The following is a 17,428-nucleotide window of genomic DNA, read 5'->3' on the forward strand; positions in this document are numbered from 1 at the left end:
ATTTTCAATAGAAACCAAACATTTTCAATAAAAACAACAACATTTTCAATCAAATAAAAAAGTGTTCACATTCAAACATTTGGGTCTCGAAATTTTATTTTTGATTGAATTAAACTCTCTTTTGATTGAAAACTTGAAAAAGTGATATTTTTTTTTAATATTGAAAACTTTTTTTTAATTTAACAATAAAGACACAAATCTACCTTCATAATAATACAACTGTTCCATCTTTTTTTCCACAATAATCGTCACATCCTTGCTGTAAGTACTCCTCTTCGCCACTAGGAGGCAATAACTCGCCCCTACGTCACCGTTGCCGCCCAAACACATTGACGAAGAAAAGAAACCGCCCATTTTGCTCCGGTGTCGCATCGACGAGAGCAAACATCCACTCACTGAAGAGGACAAAGAGCTGCAATGGATGGGTATTTATTTATCACGGCACACTTTAATATCCTGGCTCTATTTCACCGAGCTGTACATGTTTATTTCGTTTAAATTAGCTCTTTATTTTTGGTCGTCTGGAAGGCACAAGTGTTAGCCGCAGATAATGATGTCTGTCTGCATTGTGAACAGTGTGTGACGTTAGCATCATGCTAACAGTAGCAGCAGTACGTCCTATTATATGTACAATATTTATGTTGCGGGACACATAAAATAATGCTTCAGAATCATATTTTTACATCATTAAGGTCTTAATACCTCGGTATTGTCCTGTTTGCCCGCTTTTGGTTGTAGCTCAACATCAGTACGTGTGTAGCTTGTGTTTTTAGTGACATTCTGTCGTGATTTCTGTTGTATTAATGCTTATTAACGGGATTGTCTGTGTGTAATTACACAGTCGTAAAGCCATATTAGTGTCTGCATATACTGTCCCTTTGTTTGATTTAAAATGACTAATTGATTTGTTCTGTTGGATGTTACCAACCTCTGTCATTGTTACAGTCATTGGGCCATAATAAAAGACTGTGATGTAACGGTCATGTTAATATTACATCTTCCTATTCACCTCGACTATGCGAAAATTGTAGTTTAATTTATTGTTTTATGTTCGTAATTACGAGGTTATTAATTATTGATTGATTTGTTGTATCAGTGGGTTTCTGCTGAAGTGGTTAGAAATTACTTTTTTTAAATCAGTAAAACTAAGCAACTCCTTTTCATTTTAGTATTGTATTTAATGTATCATATTTTGAAATCAAATTCGTAAGTATTATCTTTCTGTTAGTAAATGAAGAATAAGTCATAAGTAACAGTTCCTTTTGTCACAGCCACTAAAATAGACTATATATTTATTTACTATAGATGACGGAATATATATATATATATATATATAATACGCCTTAATTGATACCCATGGGGGAAACATTTTGTGTTCGGCCAAGCGTTTATATTTTATTTGGCTTCGGCCACAAATTTTCATTTCCCTAAAATCATCTAAACTTTTATAAAGAAGTATAAACGAGTGCTACGACATGTTTGCTTACTACCTCCCATTATTCTCATAATAATAATAAACTTTTGATATACTGAATAAGGTGTTTCATACTCACTGATTTTTTTAAACATTATTTTTTTTCAGGTTAAATTTATAAACCTTTTAGATTAGCCAATTCTTGTTTCTCAAAGCGTTGTCACAGATTTAAGGTTAAACATAGTCATCCAGCTGTCAGTGTAATTATTGTATTTTTTGCTAAATGCAGGGCTGTCCTACTATATATGAAGCTGCATTTGTGGCCATGAACTATCTTCCTCTGATACTGTTTAGTGAAAGCTTCTGAAGTAAAGTCACTTTAGTAAGATCCGTGACCAACTGTTGTAACACCCCTTTACCCAGAATACAAACATCTCCCTAATATGTTTGATTAATGAGAAGACATGGACTGGACTGTAAAATAAAATGTAAAACAAAATACAAAGTTAGAGTTACTATGTTGATTTGGGGTCTTTGTGTTTTTATTTATTTGCCTTTTTGGTCTCTTTTCTGCAGTGATGTTGCAGTTGGTGTGAAGGTAAGCTTATTTTTTTAATTTCAAACCTACCAAATATGTTACGACTTTAGAATCTATGATATTTAACAGTTGTGTGTGTGTCTTTACGATATGATGGTTTCATCCTATTCTTGTCCTTCTCCTTTAAGAGAGGCTCAGATGAGCTCAGCATGTACGGCAGCAGCCCCACCTCAGTGACTGGTGAGTTTGGTCTTTAAATACAAAAAAATATGTTTTCCAAACAAATGAAGGAGTAATTATTATAAATAGTGGATTCAGCTTTAGGAAAGCATGTTCAAGATAAAGGAAGGCGTTCAGGAGAGACCTCTAATATATAAATGAAACAGCATATGGGAATCGTGAAAGGGGTACTTACAGTATGATATGAAGAGGGGGTACATATGATTTGACAAAATTGCAAAGGGGGTACACGGGACAAAAAAGGTTGGGAACCACTGTTTTAAACCATATAAAAAATACACTGATCTTTAAAGGTTATACTCTAGTCAACAAAGTCCTCTAGGTATTTAGTTAATTAAATTGTGTGTTTATTTTAAAGAAAATGGACAAATATTTAAAAAAAAAAAAAAAAATTAAGTGGCTAATATTAAAGCTAAGGTTTAATTTAAGGAAAATTGCTACCAATATGACTCTTTATACTCAGAGACGTGCTAGGATTTCAAAAAAATTAAAATAGAAAATTTAAGCTTAGCGTGAAAAGCTTTAGGATGTAACGCACCAAAGAGCCCAACCTTTGAACCCATAATGTTTTTTTTTATGCACAGGCTCCTAGATTGAATGCTGTACACAACTGTGTGTCTTATTATCTACTCTTGACGTCTGCTTTAGCAAATGGCGGCGACAGTAAGAAACAGCGCCTGGACGAATCCCCGCCCTCCAGAGTCCTGCACATCAGGAAACTTCCCAACGAGGTGTCAGAGACAGAAGTCATTGCTCTGGGGCTGCCCTTTGGAAAGGTCACCAACATCCTCATGTTAAAGGGCAAGAATCAGGTAAAGCACCATTAAACACTACGTGCAGACACAGTCACAGCTGCTATATGCAGAAATGGCAGCTAAAAATAATAAAGATTAGTTATGTTTCTTTTGTTTGCTTGACTTGCTGTCTGTGTCCCAATAGCTTGTTATAGTCTTTACTGCAGAGATAGGCAACACAGTGGGGGCAGCAAAAATCAGAGGGCCACATTCTCAATTATTATTGGTGTCAGAATTTAAATTATGTACCATTCTGAGCATTAACACAAGAAGAACACAGGGTTTTGTGTTTGTATAGTTGTTTTGTGTATTCTTCTGTATTTTTGTTTATCTATTAATTTTGTGTGTTTGTTATTGTTTTGTATTCATTTTCAGTCATTTTGTGGATTTTCTTTCATTCACGTAGTAATTTTGTGTATTTTTGGGATTTATTTTTTCCATTTACTTTAAGGGCCGTCAGTTGCCCATATTTGCTCTACTGCTGCTGTAACTTAAAAAAACTACGCTTCTGTTACAGAAATCTACCACATACAAATAATATTCATTTTTACAAGAAGAAATTAGAGAGTTTTTTTTTTAAAGTTGTTGTGACTTTTGATTTTTTTAGGCGTTTCTAGAGTTGGGCACAGAGGAAGCAGCCATTACTATGGTGAACTACTACACTGCTGTCACACCACAGGTCTGAGCTACATCTTCACGTGTTTGTCTTTCACATGATTATTAAGATTTAAAAAAAAAAAAAAGGACAAAGTGACTCACATGTTCTGTACAAATGTTTTCCTATAAAGGTCAGGAACACTCCTGTGTTTATTCAGTATTCCAACCATAAGGAACTGAAAACAGACTCTGCTCTGAACCAGGTATAAACACATGCACACACATAGGGGTATTATATGTACATCACACACATGTGCCTAAATCCTGCTCAGGTTCTGTCGTACTCAGTTCTTTTCCCACACACAGAGAGCTCAGGCAGTGCTGCAGGCTGTGTCAGCGGTCCAGGATGGAAGCTCTCCATCCTCTGACCCAGGAATGCTGGACCTGGCTCCGCCCCCGAGCCCGGTCCTGAGAATTATCATCGACAACATGTTTTATCCTGTCACACTGGATGTGTTACAACAGGTAACATCTCAACACCCTGTATAACATCTTTAGGGGCTCAGATTTTCTCTTTCAAAATTAAAAAAAAGTCAGTTTACACCAGGGGTGTCAAGCTCATTTTAGTTCAGGGGTCAAATACGGAGCAGTTTATTGTTAAATCTTGTGAGTGAAAACGAGTTATTTATTGTGCCCTAGTTTACACTTCTACATATAAATAAAATACAAAATATGTAAGACACCAACGATATCCAAGCGATAAGTGACAGATATCAGTCTCAACAGGATCTTCACTTTGTATTTTTTAGATTTTGTGACCAATTCCTTTTATTTGAGGAAATGTTATTTAATAATTTGAGGAAAATTAAAGAATTTTGTAAGAATACTGAGTATTTTTCATTAGTTTAACATTAAAAACAACTACAATATGAGCACCGGAAAAACTGTGAATCCCTGCAAATATTGTTGACTTTCATTTACACCAGCGATTCTCAACTGGTGGGTCGAGACTTAAAAGTGGGTCGCCGACAACTAGTCATAAATAAATAGATACTCAATAGGCCTTTTATTTTGAAAGAAACTTTTCTTTTGACAGGCATGTTGTGAAATGCATGTTGCACAGGAAAATGTATAGATTTCTGTTTTTAAAAAAGATTATATTTGTGTGTTTTCAACAGCCATTTTTGAAAAACAAAATTTGATTGGTTGAATTCTAAAAAAAAATTGGGTCACGATTTAATGACCATGGCAAAATGTGGGTCCCAGGGTGAGACCAGTTGAGAACCCCTGATTTACACAATGACTCATGTTTTCTCTGACATTTTTTTTAACTTTCTCCTGCTTTAATAGCCACTAAAATGGAAAGGTGTCAAACTCAAGGCCCGGGGGCCAAATCCGGCCCTTTAGATCATCCAATTTGGCCCCCGGGCCACCTTTGACACCTTTCCATTTTAGTGGCTATCAGTTACGTCTTCACAGAAATGTTGTCACTGTTTGTTGAAGGAACCAATATATTGTTTACTGTAATATTTCACTATAATGATGTCACTGTTAAGAAAGACCCTATTTATTGTTTACATAAAGCACTATTAGACATACTTATTCGTTTACATTGGTATGTTGACACTTATTTATAGAAATGTTGCACTAAAATAGTGTCACTGTTCATAGGACACTTTTTCAATTTGTCTTTCAGAGATATAAAATAAAAATTGTATTTTTTCACTGAATCTTTTTTTTTCTCTTATGTCATAGATTATCGTAGATTGATTTCTGACCAATATATCGATAATAGCAGTATCGTCATATCATGAGATAATTGTTACCGTGAGCTTTGTATCGCGTATCGTATCGTAACGTGAGGTACCCAGAGGTTCCCACCCCTAGCAGACATACTAATCTGATGATAATAATCCACTTGTTCATTTAAACACATTAAAAACACACATTGCATGCATTTTCAGTCACATGATAACACGATCACCACTGAAACACAGGATTTTGAATTAGACAATGAGAGAAATTGGACATATTTGTCCGTTTGCTACACTTGCTAAACATTCAGTCACCCATTTTCCAGGAAAAGAGCACTTAAATGCACAAAACATGCTTGTGATGCATTTTTGCGTCATGTTGGGGCCTAGTTTTAATTAAAGAGACACAATTTCAGTGAGTTCCTTTATTTCCGTCTGCTTTCGTCACCATGGAAAATGAGTGGCCCTTTATTCTAAAAGCCTGGTTTAAGCTTTAAAAGTGAACCTCATCTTATTTTCTGTGTTAGCTTTATCTTCATTGGTATTAATTTCTTTGGGGTTTTTTTTCTTACAGATTTTTAGTAAGTTTGGGACAGTAATGAAGATTATAACCTTTACTAAGAACAACCAGTTTCAGGCTCTTCTTCAGTTCAGCGACCCAGTGAATGCACAACAAGCCAAACTGGTACGTTCATCAAACTTTTCATATTACTTAGAACTGTGCTGGTTAGCTCGTATTTATCAAATGAGATTTCATTAGCTGTTGGGACATGATTTAAACGATGACATATTCTCTTGTTATCCCAGTCTTTAGATGGACAGAACATCTATAACTCCTGCTGCACTCTGCGGATAGACTTCAGTAAACTGGTCAACCTCAACGTCAAATACAACAATGATAAGAGTCGAGATTACACCAGACCTGACCTACCCACTGGGGATGGAGAGTCAACCAACAAGGATCACTCTTTACTGGGTAAAGTTCTCCTTACAGAACCAGTGCAGCTGGAATTGTGATTTTACGGGAAATGGACACCAGTCTTTATCGGGATATTATACTTAATATCTACTAATAATAGGCTTTAAACAGACGTATGTTGAGTTTTCAAAGCTTTTTTTACTGAATGTCCCACTGTGTAGTAGAGCTGCAACTAACAACTATTTTAATAGTCGACTAGTCATTGATTATTGAAACGATTAATCGACTAATCGGATAATAAATCATACAATTATTTGCTCTATATTGCTACAATCTTTAAAATTTGGCTTGGGACAGGTAATTTAATTTAATTGTGTCAAGAGTGAAATGCTCCCAGACTAGGGATGGGCGATATAGACTAAAAATGTATCTCAATAATTTCTGGTATTCATCACATTAATGATGAAAATTACGATAAATAAAATCCATAAATAAATAAATAAAATTATTCCCATCTTATAGTGTAAACAGGTTTCTTACAAACACAAATTAAATTGAATACTGAAACTGATTCAGTAATAGCATACACATTAAAAAAAGCTACAATAGCTGCTGACTCAGAGTTCTTCTTCATGGGCTGCTATTTTTTGAAATATATTTGTGCATGTGGGTCATTCTATTAGTGTTATTGTATGAAATTAAGCACCGCGGAGCTCCCGGTAACAGCGCTCCAGGGAATAAGTTGTTGAAAAATGACTTGGAGGCAATTTTTTCCCATGGAACAAGGTTTTTAGAGACATTCTTGGCTAAATTGAGGGCGTAACGTGCATATAGCTCTGAGCAAAGATATGTAGAAGATGAGATGAAAAACATGAAAAACAATGTTCAGCTCCGTCCACAGCTTGATAAAGACGGGTGATGATGTAACAGACAATTGTCAACTATTACATTTGTCGGTGACTAATTCTGTTATTGATTTTTGTCGACAATGTCAACTAATCGTTGCACCCTTAGTGTGTAGTGAATACGGCACAGCAGTGTTGTGTTGTGTTTTCTATAAAGGTTTTAAATCTACAATAGATGATCATTGTCTTGTAGGAACACCATCTGGAGCACTTGCTTCTTACTCGAGTGGAGGAGGTTACTCGTCTTCACTGTCCCTTTCACAGGGAGGAGGTACGTTTATTACGTCTGTTTATTCACTTCTGTGTTTCTGTGCCATCAAAGTGTGATAGTATGGAGGTAGATTTATGTCCTAATTGTTCAATCAAAAATATTAACTTAAATCAAAAGTTGCTACAATTTAAAAAAAAAAAACAATTTTCAATATTAAAAAAAAAACATTTTCAATTAAATAAAATAAAGTGTAAACAAATATTTGACACCCACGAAATTGGATAATTTTTATTTATTTTTATTGAATAATAAAGAAACACCCACGATAGTGCCCAAATACAAGAAAAGATCACTTTGTTCAATAAAAGCAACCTTTTCAAATAAATAAATTGTTAAATGCTATTTTTTGGGTGTTATATATTTGTTTGCATTAAAACATGTTTTTCTTCTATTAAAAATGTTGTTTCTTTAATTGAATAATAGATACAAATCTACCTCCATTTGAAAGGTTTAATAGATTTATTTATTTTTAATTAGTCCAGTGCTCAACTTTTCTGATAATTTCCTATTATTTGATGAGATGTGTACATGACATTCCCACATTTATTTAATACACACCCGTGTTTTACCTGCTTGTACATTTTGTCATTTTAAGGTTGATAAAGCTTTGCATAAGTCAATTAGGTTTTTATAATCCACTCATTTGTTTTGTCCTGGTGTTTCATACATTCTTCTATAATACTGCAGTTACTATTTTTCTATTTTAAATAAGATCTAATGTATTGTTGTTTGTTTGTTTTTTATTACTTTTACAATTTTAGTCACAATTACTCATTTCCATTGATAAAAATCCTGCATATACTATTCCAGGAGCCATCAGTCCTCTGAGCGCTGCGGCGGCGGCGGCAGCAGCAGCGGGTCGTGTTGCTCTGTCGGGTTCGGGAGTTTCTGGAGTTCTTTTGGCCTCTAACCTGAATGAAGAGGTACGATGAGCACTGCACACACAACCCAGCAACATAACCAAGCTCTGAATCCCTTTCTTTTATCAAACACTTGATTCTATCGTGGTTTGAATGCTTGTGGTTCGTACGTTTACTTTATGTACTTCATCACCCACCACTTTAAATCAAAGAACTATTAAAATCTCCATATATATAAAATATTTAAAACGTGACTGTTTTTAGTGTCGCTCGGCTATGATATTCATTGAAGGTAATGTATTTGACTCTAAAGTTAATGAATCAGACACTGTGTTTTTAGGCTTGTGTTAATGTGTTTTCTCACATCAAGCAACACAAAAGGTAACAGAAGTAGATAAAGATCAGTTTTCTTATTCACATGTTTCTTGTTGTACCCTTCTCTGCATGGTTTGGGGTGCATTTAAACTGTTCTTCAGGTTGTAGTGTTAGAGTAGATAATGATTAGAGTTTGGTATCGATTCCAATTTGTCGAACAGATTCGATGCTCGAATCTGTTTGATTTCCGATACAGTTAAAGATATTTTAGTCATGGTACCGATTTTACTTGAATGTTGAAGGGATTCTCAGAGATCAGATGATGTATAAGGTAGTGAATCTAGTGATGCAATGAAAGTTTTTGGCCGAAAACCAAAACTGCTCTTTTGGGCCATTTTAGACCGAAACCCTTTTAACGCCTAAACAACGCAATCGAATCAAGAAACACCGCAGTTAGGGCCAGAAAACAAATCAATTTAATCGAGTTGTCAAATTTGTAGATAAAAACTATTTTTATTTTGCAAATTCGAGTTTTAAAATATCTATATATATTTTTCATTATTATTATTATTTTTATTTTTTATTTTTTCTTTCTCCCCCACCAGTTTTTTCTGACTTTTTCGCGTTCCGTCCTTATGGGTTACTGTAGCGCATGCGTGTGTTTATGTGTGTTTACCCTTTGAGTAGGCTATATGTGTGCCACAGGCATGTTTAATTTTTGTTTTATTTTATTTATATGCTGAGATGCTATGGGAAGAGTTTATTATTTTTTTATTATAACGTTATATATTGTAAAATATGTAGTTATCTGATTTCTTAATCAGAAAATTTAAGCTACTATGAAGTTGCTGTTGTACTTTTGCTTAAACCTGGGTTAAAGCTTGAAATTGTTGAATGACAGTGCCTCCTTTACTTTTTATTTTGGGATTGTTTTATGCATTTTAACTCTTGAGGACAATTACAGCAATAAAGTTGCACTTTTGACAATAAATTTTTAAGTGCATTGAAAAAAAAATCAAATCGTGTCAGAAGATGTGACCAACGTGTCCGTAGAGCAGCTGTTTCAACACATCTGAACACTAAAGCCTCTTCTAAGCAGAGGTTGAGACGGAGCAAAAACTATGAAAAGTACACACTCAAATGTCATTTATGTTAATGACACATTGACGCCTGACGCAGGCCTCCAAAAAATCCAAGCTACGCACCAGACGCCTAAAAAATAAATACATTATTTTCTGTGCATTGTTGGAACGTTAGTGCAAAATTAATATTTTCATATATTTTTAATTAATTTATTCTTTGAACCATTATTATTAAATTATACAACTGCAATGCTTTAATTTTTATGTGATGTTTGAACACATTTATAGTCAGAAATGCAATGGTACTAACAATAACAATTCGATTTTCAGCCTTGGGTTTTCTCATTTTCGGTTTCGTCAAAAATTTTCATTTTGGTGCATCCCAAGTATACAGTAGAAAGTAACTAACTTGATGCAGTGATGAAAATATTAATGTTCACATTAGGAATTGAGCCCACTAGGAAAGACATAGTAAACAATCGATTTTAGGATTTTATGAATCGATTAACCCAGCTCTAATCATATCTCCTTTTCCCCTGAAGGAAACTGTCTGATTGGAAATGTAGATTATAATTAAGAAATTTTGATTCTTTTCTTCTTGAAGATAATCGCACCTACATCTGCTTAAGTTGTTCCTCGTCTCTTCAGTTAACGGCGACAACTTTTCTCTTCATCTGAGAGAATCCAGTGCAAACTCTCACATGGTGTAAATTTTGAACCATAATGACTCTAAGATGAATGTTGATGATGGTATGTTGGTGTTCCTCTTTGCTTAGTTAGGCAGGAAGTCTATGCTGCATGGGCAAAAGGCACAGCGACAAGGAAAAATAGCAAAGACATTGCATGTCTCTACTGTATCAATTGTGTGTTTTTCATGGAAGTGACATTATTAAAGCTGTCACAGATGACTTTGCTGCACTAAAACGGTAAAGCTGTGGTGACTCGTCACCTCGTGTCTGTGACGGCTGTAGTTCTTTGGTTCCTGGAGCCGTCTGTTTCATTGTCTTTTCATCCTTTTGGTTCAATATATCCTGCTGCTCCTGCTGTCATTCATCTTGGTTTGGCGATATTTAATTTCTGCCTAATTGTTTTTTTATTTATTTATTTATTTTTATGGGTAACTGTGTCCAGCAGAGTGTTTGAATGTGTTAACCAAACTGGAATACGTGTGTGTGTGTGTGTGTGTGTGTGTGTGTGTGTGTGTGTGTGCGTTTCTGGTCGCGAACCCATGAGACTCCGTTGATGTTCCACTGATGCTCTGTTTACTGACTTCTGCTTTGGTTTTTTGTCCTCCTCTTCTCCTTTCTTCCCTCCCGCCTCCTTTCTTCCCTCCTCTGCCCCCCACCCCCCCTCCACCCCCATTCACACATTTATTTTATATGCATCGGAACCTCCTGATGCCCAAACATACTTTACTGTTACCCCTCCCCCCAAACCTCTACCACTATCAATTTTTGCTTCCTCCTCCTCCTCCTTACTCTCTGATCTGAACTTAACTTTGGCTTTGCTGTCTTAACGTCCTCCTTATTTCAAACCCCCCGTTTTGGCCTCCATCTTTGCTCCACCTCTCATCATCATCCTGGAACCACCACCTACTCCTTGTCCAACGCTGGGCGGTCTGATCTGATCTCTACCTTCGTCTCTCCTCTTCCTCCTCCTCTGCTCCTCTACCTGTCACTCTGCTCTGCGGTCTCTTTCTCTAAAGATGGTCACGCCTCAAAGTCTCTTTACCCTCTTCGGTATGTTCAACCTCTACTATTCTATCTGTATATCTCTCTCTGTTAATCCAGTTCTGTTCACTTTCTTCAGTGATGTCGTGGACACTGTTCTTCTGTATCGTTCTGTATTTTCCAACTCTCCACTGTTTATATGGTTCACGGCAGAGTTAAGGTGTGAAAAATAATGTGCAGAGTCTGAGTCTCTTTGGTCGGCTTATCTTTTACTTGATGAGAACAAAAATTCAAAGCTTTTCTATTTAAGATTAATCCTGGTTTTCATGTATTAATTTTCAGTCAAAACAAAGCAGATGCAAATGTAGTGTGTATGTAGGTAAATATACTGCTTTGAGTGTTTTTTTTTATTGAAATTGAAATACACGTTAGCGGTTTTTAAGGTTTAAGATTTTAGGAAAAAGAACCAAAAATGACATGATCATAGCATTATTAATTAATTAAGTAATTTAGCATTATTGTTATGTTTTTTAAAATTGTATATAGTTACGCCCTGACTTCTTAAAATTCACAAGAAATCATTTTATTCTTTTTTTATATTTGAGTCCAGTTGCACAGGCATTTAAGCTTTAGAATTTGGGGAATTTTCCAAAATAGAAACATTTCATGGAAAGTATTATTAATTGGAAATTGGGAGTAATTTTAAATCACTGTATCATATTCATCAAGGATGTAAGAAAAAATCCATTCTCTGATATATCATCATGTCATCATGATATATCATCATGATATTTCATATATGATAATTATCATATTATTATTAGTTTAAATAAATGAAATAAATTGTAGTTCAAACCATTTTTTATTTGTAAAGGTGAAATTTTTAATTATTTTCACGATGTAATCGTATTGTTTAGTATCGGGATATATTGGAATTTATCGTATCGTGACATTCAAATCGTATCATCAGAATCAAGGCAATGCACACCTCTGATATTCATACATTAATATTGGCATCCATTAAAAATAAATACAAAAAAAACACAACATTTCAACAGATATATTTGTAAGTAGAATTTTACAGTCATTTAAGTTTTGTAAGGACCTTAGAGCTTTTTTTTCTCCAGACTTGCAGAAAGTAATACCATCATAAACATCAAAAATGCAACTTTTATAATAAAACAATCTGGCAAAAACAGCTGCACTGATGCCAATAACTGCTTTTTAAGCACAAACGGTGCTGTGTTTGTTTGAACTAAAATTATTTGATTGAAGTTATTTCATAACAAAAACAATATTACTCATCTGCCTGAGCCCTTATTTGTAGGGGGCGTGGCCTGAATCTCAAGTATAATTGCATGTAATGTGGTTAAGCCAAGATGATGCAACAATATATTTTCACAACTGTATTTAACATCTCTGTTAAGGTACAGTTTATTCCTATTAATTTCTCTTCATTCCCATGGAAAGTTTCCAACTGTGAAAATTCCCATAAATACTAATGTATTTACAAATCCTTCATTTTTCCTACGACACCATCATGTTTCTTGTTATTCAAACTTTTTACTCCTGTTTGCTTCTTCTACAATGAGTCTTTAAATAAAAATGTGTATTTGTTCTCATCACAGTAGTGGTAAAGCTGAGTCCCAGTCACTCAGACCAGTTTTAATGTCTCTGCAGCTTCTTCTAATATTGTCTCAGAAAGTCTTCGATATCCAAACAAAGTCCTTATTTTCTTCTGCAGCCAGTGTTTTCTTGTTCTCCTCTCTTTGCTGCTGTACATTTATAATCTCTACGTTGTACTAATTCTACACCTGCCGCTCAGACTAAACCATAACCAGTTAGTCCTTAACATCAGCTCAGGTTTTCTCTCCAGTCAGAAGTTGCAACAGAAGCATTTGATTGAGTTGTTGTTGGGAATCAAATGGGAAGACTCCACTTCTCTTTCATTTGTCTTTCTGGCACTAACTTTATTCCTTCCATCCTTCACACCTCTCCTTTTATCTTGGTCGGCTCCATCTCTCCTGCTCTGTCTTTTCTATCCTCCTCTTCTTTGTCTCTTGCTTTGTGCTCTCTCTCTCTCTCTCTCTCTCTCTCTCTCTCTATCTCTCTCTCTGCCCCTTTTTTCTCTCTACCTTTAGGAGTCTATGGTGATGTCCAGAGGGTGAAGATCCTCTACAACAAAAAGGACAGCGCTCTGATCCAGCTGTCAGATGGCAATCAAGCTCAACTCGGTAAGTCTACAAAAATGAAAAATAAAATAGATCCTAGGGATGCACAATATGTGATTTTTTTTTTTTTGTCCAATAACGATATACACTTAATTGCAGAGATTGTCTAGTTTCAGTACTAGAATTAACAGAGTTGAAGCTCAAACATACTCGGGCGGACGCCCGCAAAGCAAACTCCGCCAGGTCAATTACATGCAAAGCTCAGTTTTTACGACCGCGCTGACTTCTCCGCGTAGTTGGTCTCACAAAACACTGCTCGGCATTGTATCAACCCGCATTAAATGTAACACCGACCTATATTTCACCCTCCTGGTGAAACACATGAAGATGAGCTACGACAGTACGGACATCTTTAAAACACGTCCCAGAGAAGCGCTAAGAATCATGGGACATGTAGGATTTTAATGGAAACTACTACACGGTGGTGCGCCCAAGTATGTAAGCTCTAAGGAGAGAGTCCGTTGTGAGCGGAGTCCGCCTGAGTATGTTTTGAGTTTTTATTCTGCATACTCTTTGGGTGCTTTCACATCGACGGACCCTAAAGAGGTTAAAACGCTCTAGGATTTGTTTGCTTAAATAGTCCATCTTGTTTGGGTGGTGTGAATACGCAAACTAAATCTAGAGCAGATCAAACAGATGAAGTCTAGGGCGATTGTTTCTGCCTTTCTCGGAGCATTTCCAATCGAAGTCTAGAGCGATTAGGAACGCAGTGAATGCAATGCGCACTCAGCACGGACCAAAAACACAAACTATGGGAGATGATGTTAAGTGCATGGCATTGTGGGTTGTCAGGAGAGTCGGCGACGGTGCAAAACATGACTTTAAAACCACAAGTTTCTGCCTAGAGAAGTTTCTACTCCAGTAACAACGCCCCCAAGTGGCTAGCTCATGTAACTGCACCAGAGGCTGTTTGCAGTGGATCTGAACTCAAACCAAGGTGATAAAAATATCAGCTGTCCTCCATACGTGAAACGAAACGATACGTGAAAGCACCCTATATCATGTTGGCCATAGCAGACAAAAAAACAAAGCTGAAAATAGTGTTGTTTCAATACCTTCTTTTCTTTTTTACCGATACCCAGTTGCATAGTATCAGCCGATACGATACATGTCAATACTGCTGTCTTTAAAAAAGGATATGATGTGTTTTTCACCGAAAATCAGGTCCTCGTGTGTAGGGACGTTTGTTTTTCGGTAACATGAAAACGCGGTGGTTGTGGTTTCAAAGCATTTGATCGTGAGAAGTGAACATTAGACAAAAAACTGCATTTTTTTTTTTTTGCTGTTTTCTCTGTTCATTGCATTTTTTTCATAATTTTGTTCAAGATTTATTGTTGTCATGCATTTATCAAACTGAATCGTGCTTCCTGTTGCTTCTGTGTGCAGCGATGAGCCACCTGAACGGTCAGAAGGTGTTTGGTAAAGTGATGCGAGTGACGCTGTCCAAGCATCAGACTGTGGCTCTGCCCAGAGAAGGACTGGATGACCAGCTGCTCACTAAAGGTAAATCCCACTCCACTATATTTGTGTATTTTTTTTACTTTGAAGGACTTTTTCAAGGCTTTGTTTGTTTGTTTGTTTTTCTGTTCCAGATTTTTCTGGATCCCCCCTTCATCGCTTTAAAAAGCCCGGATCTAAAAACTTCCAGAACATTTTCCCGCCCTCAGCGACTCTCCACCTGTCCAACATCAAGTAGATCAATCAGCCATTTGTCCTCTTTGTGTTTCACTGCAGACTGAATGACAGGTTGTGTTTGTGTGTTCAGAGATGGTATCGGAGAAGAAGATCTACGTCTTCTGTTCGGAGGAACCGTCAAGGCCTTCAAGTTTTTCCAGTGAGGGGATTCAGATGTTTACTTTTTTATAACATCTCAGTCTTACTTCATCTAATCCTGCATACACAGATTGATTCATTTCCTCTCTAAATCAGTCTTTCTCACTTCTGTCGAATTGTTAGCACAATGCGTTTACATCCAAATGACCTCTATAGTGATGTCAGAATTCTACAGAATGTTGTAGAAGTTCCACAGTGATATATCATCAGTCCCAGCTGAGAACAAATGCAACTTTCAAGGGGGCACCATTGAGTCATTTTGTCATTCACATGTGCAGTTCTCCCAAAATATCAAATTTTTTCACCAGTCCTAATATGCGTTTAAATTTTCATGAGCTTTTTAACGTGTTTAGGCTTTCAAAAATGCAATCACTTTTTATTCAGAATAATAATAAACAAGGTGTATTACAATAGGACCTACGCACCGTTGTGCTCAGGCCCTAATAATAATTATATAGTGTGAAGGGAAAAAACAATAGGAGGAATTTAATTTCTGCCTGTCTCTGATTTCTCGTGTCACGCTGTAATGTAATATTTGTGGGTCGGTTCTTTTCTTCGTCCAGGGGTCGTAAGATGGCTCTGATCCAGATGACCTCGGTGGAGGAAGCCATTCAGTCTCTGATGGATCTTCACAACTACGACATGGGAGGAAATCACCACCTGAAGGTTTCCTTCTCCAAGTCCACCATTTAACCTGGACACACACACACACACACACACCCTCCCCGGCACCTCATCATAAAGATCCAACACGTGTGAGGGAAGACGTGGCAGTATTTTTTAGTTTCTTTGAAGGGTTGTGAAAAAGAATCCCTCGTTTAAAGATGAATATCTTGCAGAAGCAGGACTTTAGTCGACCCTCAAAGCTCCTCTGATTCTTGGATTTGGAAAAACGTCTCCATGAGCAACACTTTGCAAACTTGTTTTATTTGTTGGGGGGAAAAAAAGCAACTTGAAATCTGGTGTGGGGTTTGGAAACGTAGAGAATTAGAGACTTGTTCCAGTAGTTGTTTCACTAAGTGCACATCGCTGCTTTGAGTCTGTGTTGCTTTCAGAGACGTGAGTTTCTCTTGAGGTTTGAGATTAAAAAGAATCCATCTCATCAGCGTTTTGCTTTTTTGAACCAGACATATTTTTTGTGTTCAAGCTTTTTTTTGACTTGCTCACTGATCCTGATAACTTTCACTTTAAAGAAAAGTGACGAGTCACTCAGTGATTCTGATGATGTAATGTTAACGTGAGCCTTTAGTGTTACTTTGCAGAGACGGCTTTCAGCTGTAAAAAAAAATGTAGCTGAACATCTGAGTGTTTTTGACCATTTTTGAAAAAGAGAATCGCAATTCTTTGATGTTTATCCTTGTTTTAATTTTGTGATTTTAATGCAAAAATGAAAACAAAGTGAATACCAATGTAATCCTTTCTATGTGATGATCACAGGAAAACGCGAGTGAGAAGCTTTTCATAAAGTTCGTGATGTTTAAATTGGGGCCAAGAACTCACTTTTAATGTCGTCTACAGCACAACATGGAATGTATTGTGGTCCACACACACACACACACACACATGGGGGAGGGGGTCAGTGGAGCAGGTTACTGTTTTAAACGCCATCTCAGCTGTGATTGGACAAGGTCTCAAACGTGATGCTGGTCCTGGTCTCTGATTGAGGACCAAAGTACATGTGCCTTTAGTCTGTGACGTGGTGTTTACCTTTCAAACATGAATAGTATCTGGTTTTGGACGAAGCAGTGTCGTGGTCGTCTCAGTCTTGGTGATAATCTATATTTTTTGGTCCAACAGCGTTTGAACTTGAGCTGTGGATTCTTTATTTTCAGTTTTCATCATAGCATGCAGCAGCAAAGTGTGTTTTTGGGGCAGTTTGTTTTGTTTTTTTTTTCTTTTTGAGGGATTGTTGTAAATTTTCTACATGTTGTAAGTTTAATTTGTGATAAAAAAAAAAAAAAAAACTTCAGATTAGCACAAATTAAAAACGCATCTTTTCTACCAA

At 36.3% G+C, this 17,428-nt stretch overlaps 1 protein-coding gene across 1 annotated transcript; it reads left to right on the top strand.

Moving 5' to 3' along the window:
- Nucleotides 1-303: 303 nt before the first annotated feature.
- Nucleotides 304-17,428, top strand: ptbp2b (polypyrimidine tract binding protein 2b). Its single transcript, XM_028472714.1, has 17 exons — nucleotides 304-425; nucleotides 1,991-2,012; nucleotides 2,141-2,192; nucleotides 2,841-3,004; nucleotides 3,594-3,665; nucleotides 3,775-3,846; nucleotides 3,950-4,108; nucleotides 5,912-6,022; nucleotides 6,145-6,313; nucleotides 7,355-7,432; nucleotides 8,243-8,355; nucleotides 11,395-11,428; nucleotides 13,501-13,593; nucleotides 14,977-15,093; nucleotides 15,183-15,282; nucleotides 15,356-15,424; nucleotides 15,987-17,428. The coding sequence occupies exons 1-17, from the start codon at nucleotides 418-420 to the stop codon at nucleotides 16,114-16,116; spliced, it is 1,563 nt and encodes a 520-aa protein (XP_028328515.1). The 5' UTR covers nucleotides 304-417; the 3' UTR covers nucleotides 16,117-17,428.

This window comes from Gouania willdenowi, chromosome 17 (genome assembly GCF_900634775.1).
Source record: "Gouania willdenowi chromosome 17, fGouWil2.1, whole genome shotgun sequence".
NCBI classification, from domain to species: Eukaryota; Metazoa; Chordata; class Actinopteri; order Blenniiformes; family Gobiesocidae; genus Gouania; species Gouania willdenowi.